Consider the following 12,698-nt stretch of genomic DNA (forward strand, 5'->3'; position numbering starts at 1 on the left):
ACAATCTACTCTCTCTTTACATTTACGTCAGCACTTCCCCTTCTGGTCAAATATCATTGTAATTGCACCTTTGCCAAAGGAACCCCATATCTAATTCTTCCATACTTCAAGAAAAGGAAAAACCAATGATTGGCTCATCTTTCACAACAACTTGTTCTTTTTGATTGGTCCCTGCTTCACAGAGGTAGATGAACAGTCATTTCATGTGTTTATATCAATTCTGTGCAAGAAATCAAACAGCTCCAGTGTCACCACTGGAGATTAAAGGCCAATAAAAATGTCCTGATAGAGCAAAATCTACAAAAATCTGTGGTGAAGTATTTTGAGTTCGGTAGAGGCGCTCGGACAGAAAAGCCCTTATTTGCAATCCATTTTTCTTTTCCTTTCTTAGCATCCTTAAGGAAGTTTCTTTTAGGGTGTTTCATCTCTTTTCTTGTGTTAATCAATACTCTTCTAACATCCTTGGTTCCCTGGCTTGGTCTTGGTAAAGAGAAGATTATTCCTCTGAGTGTTGTTATCGGGAAATCACTGTTGGATATTGGGTAAGTCTTGCTCACAGTGGCTAGGGGTGATTCAGCGGTTTAGGGACCTCATTTCTGAAGAGGATTTTCTCCTGTGGGGACAGCAGAGTAGATTGGAAATGTTTCCCCCAAGCTCAGAGGCCCAACTGTAAGAAGTAGAGCAGACTCTATGCAGATGCTTGCAGTTCTTAGCTCTTTCAAGCACTTGGGCGTGCTCTGGAGAGAACTCATCTTTTCCTTCTTTGAGCCAGAAGGATCATTTTTGTCAGAAAGTGTTTCTGTACTGCTACTTACTAGGTCACAGAAATCAAAATAGTTCCAAACTGAAAAACCTCCTAAAAAGCTGAAAGATAACAGTAATTATGATGGTATTTGTTAAGGGCTTACTATTTGCCAAGCACTGTTCTAAGCGCTGGAGTAGATACAAGATAATCAGGCTGGATGCAGCCCCTGTCCCACATGAGGCTCTCAATCCCTGTCCCACACGGGGCTTACAGTCTCAATCCCCATTTTACAGATGAGGTAAATTCTGTTTTGGACATGTTAGGTTTGAGGTTATCTGAGTAGAGATGTGTTGAAGGCAGGAGGAAATGCAGGACTGCAGAGAGGGACAGATATTAGCATCAAAAAATACTGATGACGGCTTTGAAGCACTCAATCACCTTGTCACCTCCTACCTCACTTCACTACAAATGATGTAGAGGATAGAGCATGGGCCTGGGAGTCAGAAGATCATGGGTTCTAATTCTGGCTCTGCCACATCTGCTGTGTGTCCTTGGGCAAGTCACTTCACTTCTCTGAGCTTCAGTTATCTCTTCTCTAAATTGGGGATTGAGACTGCGAACCCCATGTGGGACAGGGACTGTGTTCAACACAATATGCTTTTATCCATCCCAACGCTTACTGCAGTGTCCAACAAATACCATTATTATCATGATTATTATTATTACTACAGCCCAGCTGATACACTTCTCTTCTCTAATGCTAACCTACTCACTGTGCCGTGATCTCATCTCTCTGACCAGCGACCTCTTGCCCACATCTTGCCGCTATCCTGGAACACCCTTCCCTCCTCATCCGACAGATAATGACTCTCCCCACCTTCAAAACCTTATTGAAGGCACATCTCCCCCAGTAGGCCTTCCTGGACTAAGTCCTCTTTTCCTTTTCTCCCATTCCCTTCTGCATTGTCCTGATTTGCTCCCTTTATTCATCCCCCCTCCCAGCCCCATAGCACTTATGTACATATCTGTAATTTTATTCAATTACTTTAATGCACCTGTGTCCCCCTCTAGATTGTAAGCTTGTTGCGGGTAGGAAACGTGTTTGTTATATTGTATACTCCAAAGTGCTTATACAGTTCTCTGCAAACATTCAACACTTAGTAAATTCCATTGACTGACTGAATAACTGATCACTATGATGATGATGGTGGTGATGAGTTCTCTCGCTCTAAACTCCTTATGGTATTTGTATTTGTTAAACGCTTATGTGCTAAGCACTGTTCTAAGCACTGGAGGATACAAGGTGATCAGGTTGTCTGACGTGGGGCTCACAGTTTTATTCCCCATTTTACAGATGAGGTAACTGAGGCACAGAGAAGTTAAGTGACTTGCCCAAAGCCACACAGCTGGCAAGCGACAGAGTCGGGATTCGAACCCATGACCTCTGACTCCCAAGCCCGTGCTCTGAGCCACGCTGCTTCTCCAGCCACGCTGCTTCTCTGGGGCAGCGAATGGGTCTATTCCACTGTACTCTCCCGAGCACTTAGTAAGCACTCCGCTTGGCACCTAGTAAGCACTCAATAAATGCCACTGATTAATTAAGCCCTTCCCTCAGTGATCTGGGAGCACAACTGCCAATGAAAACTCCTCCACTAGACTGTAAGCTTCTTGAGGGCAAGCGTCAGGTCTCCCAAGTGCTTAGTCCAGTGGTCTGCACCAGGGAGCTCTCAATAAATAGCACTGACTGCTTGGTTGCTTGAGTTCAAGGCCAAAATGTGGGTAGTGGTTTTATGGGAAGTGGTGACTTGGACGGGCAAATTTCGGAGAGCCTTCCTTTTGGAACTTTTTCCACCCTGATTGGAAACTCTGAAATCTGAGGTGTTTGAGGCTGGGACTCCAGTTCAGGAATCTCTGAGGGGCAAATCTCTAGACTGTGAGCTCACTGTGAGCAGGGATCATCTTTCTTTATTGGTATATTGTTCTTTTCCAAGCGCTTAGTATAGTGCTCTGCACACAGTAAGCATTCAATAAATACAGATAAATGAATGAATGAATGAAATCACTCCCAATGACTTGGCACCATGCCTAGTAGTGTCCAGAAAGGCACCCAGGAGGATGCGGAAATCAATCAGTCAGTCAATCAGTGATATTTATTGAATGCTTACTGTGTGCAGAGCACTGTTCCAAGTGCCTGGGGGAGTACAACAAAACAGAGATAAGAGAAGATCGGGGCCCAGAGAGTAAGCTGGCACTTGGGGAGTGAAGTATGCGGGCTGGGCTGGAGTGGGAGATCAGGGAGGTGAGGTAGGATGAGACGAGCTGAGTGAGCGCTTTAAAGCCGATGGTAAAGAATTTCTGTTTTATGCAGATGTGGCTGGGCAGCCATTGGAGGTTCTTGGGAGTGGGGAGACCTGGACTGAACATTTTCGTTGATAAATGATCCGTGCAGCAGAATGATAAGTGAATTGGCTTGAGGAGGGACAGGAGGTCGGGAGTTCAGTGAGGAGATAGATGCAGTAGTCAAGACGGGATAGGATAAGTGATTGGATCAGCATGGTAGCAGTTTGGTTGGAGAGGAAAGAGCAGATTTTAGAATTGTTTTCCCATATAGCTAGAACAGTCTCCAGAACTTGCAGCCAGATGGCCTGTTTTCAGTGCAGAAATAGCCACGTTTAGGTTCAACCAGGTGATGAGTGTGTGTGTATGATGTACCTAGGTTTAATGTTTGATGACTCTTCAGGCTTGTGTCGATTCTTGCCCCGTGGTTTCTCACCCAGGTAGCAGTGGGTAGGGGTTGCTGCTGTTTTCCGTAAGGCTTGCCCCCCGCCCCAACCCCTCCCACCTCTCATCTTTCCATGTTAATTGCACCCCTAGGTCGGATTCGGACGCGGCGGCAGAGCTCCGGGAGCACAACCAGCGTCACCTCCACCCCTTCCGACACGAGAGGCCGGAGTCGAGCCAAAGTGGTCTCTCAATCTCAGCGTAAGAGGACTTAAAAATAAATTCTGCGCGCGCCTACAATTGTCTTCCCACTCCAGCCTCTCTGATCTCAAGGGGCCTGGCTCAGACCACCTGGGAGATAACGGTATTCTCAGACGATAGCCAAAGTTGCCTGCGTCAAATTCCTCATTTTTCCGGAGATTCATTTGTGTGGTGAGACGACACCACACTAATGAAGAAACCTCGGCAATGGAGAAGGATATCTATTTTTTTCCCTCATCTCCCTAGTTATTTTTCAGGTTGGCTTATTAAGGCTAAGATGTATTTTGAAATGCTCCTCAATTTTGTTTTAATTTGGGACGATAACATCCAGTCATCTCAAGAGTGAAACTTGACTTCATACTTACTCCTGTACCTCTCCCTCATGCTCATTTCTGTTCACATGGGTCTTAAGGACATGTGTAAAGAATTCTCCCTCCTGCACTGCTGCTGTTCTTCTGTTAGCCGTTCCGGTCTCTTCTGCCATCTTGGGGTCCTGCTTTCTTCAGCTTCCCTGGCTTACATTATTGCTTCTCTGTGTGTCAAGCATGGTTATTAATTGGTGAAGAGACAGTAGCTTCTTCCCAATACCAGTAGAATCCATCAATGGCTTCTTTCCTGCTGAGTGGATTTCATTTTGAAATCCTGTTCCCTCCATGTTTGAGAAGAGGACAAAATATAAGAGTTGAACTATTCTGGGTAGGCATGATAGGGTTCAGTCAGAATCTAGCTTTCCCTTGGAGGGTCAGTTGTCTTTTTTTTTTTCCTTTATGATACTTGTTAAGCACTTACTATGTGGCAGGCACTGTACTAATTGCTGGGGTAGGTACAAGTTAAAAATAGATAGAAGTTTAAAGGAAAAAAAATAAGGTAGACCACCATGCATGTCCCACGTGGGCTCATAAGTTTTAATCTCCACTCTATAGATAAAATAATCACTTTATAGGTAAAATAATTGAGGCCCAGGGTGGTGAAGTGACTTGCCCTCAGCAGACCTAGACTGTGTGACCCTCTAGCCTGTAAGCTCATTGTGACCTGGGAATGGCTGTTGTTATACAGTCCTCTGCACACAGTAAGTGCTCAATAAATATGACTGACTGAGTCAGTGGCAGAGCCGGGATTAGAATCCAGGTTCTTCTTGCTCTGAGGCCCATGCTCTACCCATTAGTCAATGCTGCTACTCGTCTTCGAGGACGCCGCAGGCTTCTTCCACTCACTGGAGGGCTAATTGGTGCCTTGTGTAACCTGGCACATCTGCACCCCTGGGGGAGTTGCACTTCAAAAAGAATCATTTCCTGTCAGGTGGGCATGGTTAGACCACCCAGAAAATCACCGCTTTCTTTCTCCCTTCCCAGAATCCAGATTAAGCCCCCCAAGAATTAGAATTCTCTAATTCTCATCTGGGCATTTTCTCCCAGCACTTAGTAGAATGCTTTGTATACAGTAAATGCCTAACAAATGATTATTATTGTTTATTATTATGATTATTATTATTAAGGCATTTAAGTGCTTACTCTGTGCCAGGCACTGTACTAAGCGCTGGGGTGGACACAGGCAAATCAGGTTGGACAATCCCTGTTCCACATGGGGCTCACAGTCTCCATCCCCATTTTACAGATGAGGGAACTGAGGCCCAGAGAAGTGAAGTGACTTGGCCAAGGTCACACAGCAGACAAGTGGCAGAGCCGCGATTAGAACTCATGACCTTCTGACTCCCAGGCTCGTCTCTATCCACTGCTCCATGGTGATCCTTATCCTCATAAGAGAGCCTCTGGGCCTCCCTCTGGCTTTGGCTGTAATTGAGGCACACTGCCAGTAATGCCTTCTGCACCCTTTGCTGGTCACCTGATGAAATGGCACTGAACTGATGGGTTTTCATCTAATAATAATTAGAATAATAATTATGGTATTTGTTAAGTGCTTACTATATGCCAAGCACTGTTCTAAGGGCTGAGGTAGATACGAGGTAATCAGGTTGTTCCACGAGGGGCCCACAGTCTTAGTCCCCATTTTTCAGATGAGGTAACTGAGGCACAGAGAAGTGAAGTGACTTGCTCAAAGTCACACAGCTAAGTGGCAGAGCCGGGATTAGAACCCACAACCTCTGACTCCCAAGCCCGGACTCCTTCCACTAAGCTGTGCTGCTTCATGTTTATAAATGGTGCTCCAGTGGGCTGAAAGAGTGATTATAGCTACCCCATGGCTCTCACTCACCTCCCGGGAAAATGTCAAGTGCAAGACACATGCTTACTAGCTATGGAGAGCTCTCCTTTTGTACGTTTAAGGTACCGTGTTACTTTTTCTGTTCAAGAAACAAAAGTGGGTTCTAGCTTTGTAGCACCATTGAAAATTGAAAATGTGAGTCCTTTTCTTGCCTTCTCTTCATTGAGTCTCACTTCTATGCTATTTATGGAGCACTTTCTGTGTGCAGAGGAGCTCTCCTTTTGTACGTTTAAGGTACCGTGTTACTTTTTCTGTTAAAGAAACAAAAGTGGGTTCTAGCCTGAGTCCTTTTCTTGCCTTCTCTTTATTGAGTCTCACTTCCATGCTATTTATGGAGCACTTACTGTGTGCAGAGGACTGTAGTGATTGCTTGGGAGAAGACAGTACAGTAGAGTTGGTAGATACAATCCCTGCCCACAGAGAGATTTCATTCTAGAGGGCGAAAAAGGTGTAGAGATAAATTACAGATAGTCTATAGAAAGCATCTTTGAAAGAACCAGCAGAAGGCAGAGTGAACTGTTCTAGGAGCGTTCTGCCTTATGTGCATTTGGACCGATAATAATAATAATTATAAAAAAAATGAAGCTGGCATTGTCTTTGGAAGCCAATGAGGGTTTCATGAATCCTCTGCCTATAGTACCGTGCCCAGATAATCTGTGGTTTGGACAACCGATATGTAGTTTCTTCCCCTAAGGGCCATAGGATGTCTTCTGAGACTTAAGAGAATTAGTGGGCGATGTTTGAAGACCTGTTAACTGCAAGAACGCTCTTATATTATCTGTACCGTGCACAGGCTTAGCAGAATGTGTTTGCGAACAAAGACATTTGTGTTGTATGCAGTAGTTGCTGCTTGCTGAATTTCTGTATTGTCCTATTGTCTTTTAATTCACTTTTTGCCTGTCCTTCTGTCTGCTTTCATAATCAAGGATCCAGATCAGCTAATCCTGCTGGTGGTAAGAGACATATCTCCTCTTGCTTTATTGTATCTCTTCCCCACCTCTCTCATAACTTCTCTTCTGTTTTAACCAGTTAAAAGTATATTCAGACCTTTCCAGGATTTTCCTGTTCATGGGTCCGCTAGGGTATGAAAAGGTTACTTTCTAATTATAAGCCATGGTTTAATTTTTAAGTGTTTAATGATATTTTGAGCTCACGACAGTATGTCCTTTGCTGTGATGCTGGTTCCTTATTATTTTTATGGTCAGTTTATAGCTGACTTGAGTGACGGGGTGTTTTGTTATCGAAGACTTTTGATTGAGATCAATCATTTAATTATTTAAAAAAATGATTTATGTATACCTAAGAAATAATACAATAACAGATAGCTTGGGGATTCTGTTTGGGTCAGCTGGGCTGTAGTTCAGAATATTGGATTTGAAATCCCATTCATTCATTCACTCACATTTTTGAGTGCTTATGGTGTGCGGAGCACTCTACTAAGCACTTGGGAGAGTACAAGGTGGTTTAGAACTCCAGGAATTTGTCATCGCATTTATTGAGGACATACTGAGTGCAGAGGACTGTACTAAGTGCTTGGGATAGTATAATATAACAATATAACAGACAAGCTTACAGTCTAGAGGGAGAGACAGGCATTAGTATAAATAAATGACAGATATGCACATAAGTGCTGTGGGGCTGGGAGGGTGGTGATTAAAGAGAGCAAATCAGAATGACACAGAAGGGAGAGGAAGAAAAGGAAATGAAGGCTTAATCAGGCAAGTCCTCTTGAAGGAGAGGTGCCTTAAATAAGGCTTTGAAGGTGAGGAGAGTAGTTGTTGGTTGGGTATGAAGAGGAAGACGTTCCAGGCCAGAGGCAGGACGTGGGCGAGAGGTCAGTGGCGAGATAGATGGGATCAAAGTACAGTGAGTAGGTTGGCATTAGAGGAGCAAAGTGTGCGGTCTGAGTTGTAGGTGAACAGTGAGGTGAGGTAAGAGGAGGCAAGGTGATCGTCCAAGAGAAGTGGACAGTAGGTTTAATCAGTGATATTTATCGAGTATTGACTGTGTGCCGAGCACTTTACTAAGTGCCCGGGGGAAAGGCTTAGTGGAAAGAGCACGGGCTTGGGAGTCAGAAGATGTGGTTCTAATCCCAGCTCTGCCACCTGTCTGCCGTATGACCTTGGGCAAGCCACTTAACTTCTCTTGCCTCAGTTATCTCATCTGTAAAATGGGGATTAATAATAATGTTGGTATTTGTTAAGCGCTTACTATGTGCAGAGCACTGTTCTAAGTGCTGGGGTAGATAGAGGGTAATCAGGTTGTCCCACTTGAGGCTCACAGTTAATCCCCATTTTACAGACGAGGTCTCTGAGGCACAGAAAAGCTAAGTGACTTGCCCACAGTCACACAGCTGACAAGTGGCATAGCCCGGGAGTCGAACCCATGACCCCTGACTCCGAAGTCCAGGCTCTTTCCACTGAGCCACGCTGCTCAACCGCTTAGCACAGTGCTCTGCTCACAGTAAGTGCTCAATAAATATGATTGAATGAATGAGAGACATGATAATGAATGAGAGACATGAGCCCTGCCCTCAATGAGCCTATGATCTAGTCAGGGAGACAGACATTAAAATAGGGGACAGAGAAGGGAAACGGCAGAGTATAAGGATATTTCCATAATTGCTATAGGTAGAGTATCGAAGTGCTTCAGGGGTACAGACCCAAGGGCAGAGGCTAATGACATAGGTGACTCAGAAGGGACGAGCGATAGGGTAAGGAAGTGAGGACTCAGTTGGGGAAGGCCTTTTCCAAAAGGTTTTAGAAGGACTTTGTAAATGGAGAGAACGGTGGTCCATCAGATATGAAGTCGAGGCAGTTCCAGATCAGAGGAAGGACTTGGAAAGGGGTTGGCAGCAGGCTAGACGATATTGAGGCACAGGAAGTAAGTCGACGATAAAGGGGAGGAATGTGCGCATTGGGGCGTAGTAGGAAATCACAGAGGATAGATGGAAGGGGAAGAGCTGATGGAGCGCCTTGCAGAAGGTTTAGCTGACTTCCGCCCTTACCGCAGTCAAGCTGCTCAGGAATCTGTTGACAAAGTCATCTGTTAGAACAACAGGCAGGAAACCCATTTTTCCGGAGTCTGGGCTATTGTACCTTAAGGATCTTAAGAACAATTGAAGATATCTAGAAACACTTTCTACTTAGAATCCAGAAACTCATCCCTTCAATCAGCGCAAGGTTGGCAAGGCAGTTTCATACGGAAAAGTCTTTTCTCATCAGTGAGGTGTCACGTTTTAGACTGCGAGCTCATTGTGGGCAGGGAATGCGTCTGTTTTATTGCTGTAGCGTACACTCCCAACTGCTTAGCTCAGTGCTCTGCACACATTAAATGCTCAATAAATACGCTTGCCCGAGTGACTGACTGAAGGCCTCCACTGATGTTTGAAGGCGTCCATCCGGCGGGTTGCTCCTCCAGATAGTCCCAGCTGGTAGTTGGGAGCTGGAGGGTGGAAGTCATGACACTCCAGTTACATTGTTCCTCTCCCACCCCCACCCTGGCCCTGTGGCTCTTCACAGGGCTTAGAGCCCTGCTGAGCAGGGTTCAACAACTCCACCTGGCAAGACCCTGGGAGCACCGGCTGGGGGAGCTGCTGACAGTCAATCGATCAAGCAATCCATGGTATTTCTCAGTCAGTTGTATTTATTGAGCGCTTACTGTGTGCAGAACACTGTACTTAGCTCTTGGGAGAGTAATATATAACATTATAACGGGCACATTCCCTGCTCACAATGAGCTGTCAGCCATTCCTTCTGAGAAGCAGCATGGCCTAGTTTGGCAAGAACCCGAGCTTGGGAGTCAGAGGTCATGGGTTCTAATCCTGTCTCCGCCACTTACCAGCAGTGTGACTTTGGGCGAGTCACTTAACTTCTTTGTGCCTCAGTTGCCTCATCTGTAAAATGGAGATTAAATCTGTGAGCCCCACATGGGACAGCTAGATTACCTTGTATCTACCCCATCGCTTAGAACAGTGTTTGACACATAGTAAGTGCTTAACAAATATGATCATTATTATTATTATCATTATTATTATTCGTCATTAAATCGTATTTATTGAGTACTTACTGTGTGCAGAGCTTGGTACTAAGTGCTTGGGAGAGTACAAAATAACAATAAACAGAGAGATCGCCTGCCCACAATGAGTTTACCGTCTAGAGGGGGAGAGTCTGTCTACTGCTGATTGGGTGCAGAACCATATACTCAGCCCTTGGGAGTACAATAATAATGATGATAGTGATGGTACTTGTTAAGCACTTACTATGTACCAAACACTGTTCTAAGTGCTGGGAAAAATATGAGTTGGGTTGGACCCAATCCCTGTCCCACATGGGGGTCACACTCTTAATCCCCATTTTTCAGATGAAGTAACTGAAGCCCAAAGTGATTTGCCCAAGGCCACACAGCAGACATGTGGCAAAGCCAAGATTAGAACCCATGACCTTCTGACTCCCAGACCCATGCTCTATCCACTATGCCACACTCCTTCTCTCACAATAGAGGTTGATGCGCTCTCTGCCCCCCAAGATCTGACATCCTGCTGTGAACATGTCACTGGTCCCGATTTGACTCGAGGGAAACATTTTGACGTGTGACCCCTTTTTCCACCCCGAGGGACAGGCCCCATGTCTAATTTCCAACTGTTTATTCTTTTCCAGCACTTAGTACAGCACCCGGCACACAATAAGGGCTTGATAAATACAATTACTACCGCTGCTAAATTTTTCACCCCCATCCTAATTCTTGGGGAAGGGAAGATAGAAGGAAGGCTGGAAGCGGGGATCGCACAGCTGGTTAGTGCCTGGTGGTCCATCTCCCCTTCTAGACTGTAAGCTCATTGTGGGCAGGCTCGTTGTTATTTTGTCCTCTCCCAAGCGTTTAGTACAGGGCCCTGCACACAGGAAGTGCTCAATAAATGCGATTGAATGAATGAAAGAATGAACAGATGGGATTCTAGAGCTGGGCCTGAACGGAGGTGGGGCGAGCTTTTTTTGTAGCCTGGGGAGTGCCTGTCAGCAAAATTGTCCGGCAGCATCAATGACAAGAAATCAATATTTTCTGAATGCAAACAGTCAAAAGACATTCTGTCCATTTGGGAATTCTCCCATGCTCAGATTCTGTTTCTGAAAAACAAAGCGGAAACCAATCCCTGTTCTGAAATCTTGGCCTAAAACAGTTGAAAAGTCCAGTTTGGAAATCTTTGCTATTTACCTCCGACTTACTCCTGGAACTTTTTTGGCCCAATTTTTAGCTGGCAGCCGATCGAGCTCTCCAGGGAAGCTGTTGGGAAGCAGTTACGGAGGCCTCTCCGGGGGATCGTCGAGAGGGCCCCCGGTACCCACGTCCTCCGAGAAACGCAGCAAGATCCCCCGGAGTCAGGGCTGCAGTCGGGAGACGAGTCCAAACCGCATGGGAGTAGGTAAGGAAGCGCGTGTGCTCATCTCTGGGGAGCATGAGTGGTTTTGTGCCATTCTCAGTCTAGAGATCCGTTCTAATCTGGGCAGTGAGTGGGTGGAGGCTTGGGGGTGATAGGGTTGTGGTCATGCCTAATTTAAACCTCACTAATTGTCATCCCAGAAATCATTTGACCAGAAGTTGTGGAGAGGGCTAAAACCAAGAGAGTTCCTATTAATCTCTAGGTATGTTACATTTGAGATTTAATTAGGATCAAGACGGTGTGAGAGCTTTTTCTGTTCAAGTGACTGAAAGAGTTTATATTTTTCCTTTGGAGTTTAAGTAGAAGGAAAATCAACTGGAGGGAAGGGAAAGTGCCACTGTATACTTCTACTTGCAAGGTTTTACAATCAATTCTGAAAAGTTTGACTGAAAATTGAAGAAAATTTAGTGTTTTCTCTCATTTGTGCCCAAGAATCTTTCTCTTCCTTTCATCTCACCCTGTAGGATGTTCGGTAGAAAAAAAACATATTTACTCTTAACAACAATTTTGAAAATCCTGATTCTGTTCTGGCAGTCCATCAGTTGTGTTTATCGAGTGCTTATGCAGAATACTATACTAAGTGTTGAAAAGTGTACAGTGCAATAGAGTTGGTAGACATGTTCTCTGCTCTTCAAGGAGCTTAGGTGGGGAGAGATAAGCATTAAAATAAATTACAGATGGGGGAAATGTCAGAAAATAAGGAAGTGTACATAAAAGTGCTGTGGGATTCAATTTGGCACTGGATCTCCCTAATAACCTTTTTTTTTGTTGCTATATTTTGGTGACTGACTTTACTTGTTCTTCTTACCTGTAAATATGAACTTTCTTTTGGGTGTATGTATTTACTTTTTCAGTTTGTTATTTTAAGAACATAAAGTTTTTCAAAGCACTTCTTTAAAAAGATCTTGTGATAGCTCTCAATCAATCGGTGATATTTATTGAGCACTTACCGTAGGCAAAGTACTGTACTAAGCACTTGGGAGAGTTACAGTGGTTCCATGAAAAAGAGAAATTATTAAAATTAATTCTCTGATATTCTGTGCCAAAAATGTTCTAATGGTTAAGCAGTCTGTATTTTACTCTAACTACTCAGTTGATAATGTTTTAATAATACCTTGAGAGAGTTAGTATTTTCTGTATGCTCTTGTCCATTCAAGTTAATTCTGACCTTCTCAATAAGAGCGAAAACCTTCTCAGTGGGAGCAGAATAAATCAAGTACCTTCTGAGTGCAGAGCACTCTACTAGTGCTGCTTGGGGAATAAAGAAAACAAGTAAAAGATTCAGTCCTTACCTCCAAGGAGCTCACAATCTCA

At 44.5% G+C, this 12,698-nt stretch overlaps 1 protein-coding gene across 23 annotated transcripts in view; it reads left to right on the top strand.

The window, feature by feature from the left end:
* Positions 1 to 12,698, top strand: part of CLASP1 (cytoplasmic linker associated protein 1) — a 316,975-nt gene that overhangs the window by 185,661 nt on the left and 118,616 nt on the right. For 15 of the 23 annotated variants that reach the window (XM_029070008.2, XM_029070425.2, XM_029070041.2 and 12 more), the window contains 3 exons: positions 3,620 to 3,727; positions 6,874 to 6,900; positions 11,199 to 11,366. In XM_029070008.2, coding sequence (XP_028925841.1) covers positions 3,620 to 3,727; positions 6,874 to 6,900; positions 11,199 to 11,366 — 303 coding nt within the window. The remainder of the gene's footprint in view (positions 1 to 3,619; positions 3,728 to 6,873; positions 6,901 to 11,198; positions 11,367 to 12,698) is intronic. The other 8 variants (XM_029070167.2, XM_029071367.2, XM_029070769.2 and 5 more) reach the window with 1 other exon arrangement.

Source organism: Ornithorhynchus anatinus, chromosome 1 (genome assembly GCF_004115215.2).
Source record: "Ornithorhynchus anatinus isolate Pmale09 chromosome 1, mOrnAna1.pri.v4, whole genome shotgun sequence".
Classification (NCBI taxonomy): domain Eukaryota; kingdom Metazoa; phylum Chordata; class Mammalia; order Monotremata; family Ornithorhynchidae; genus Ornithorhynchus; species Ornithorhynchus anatinus.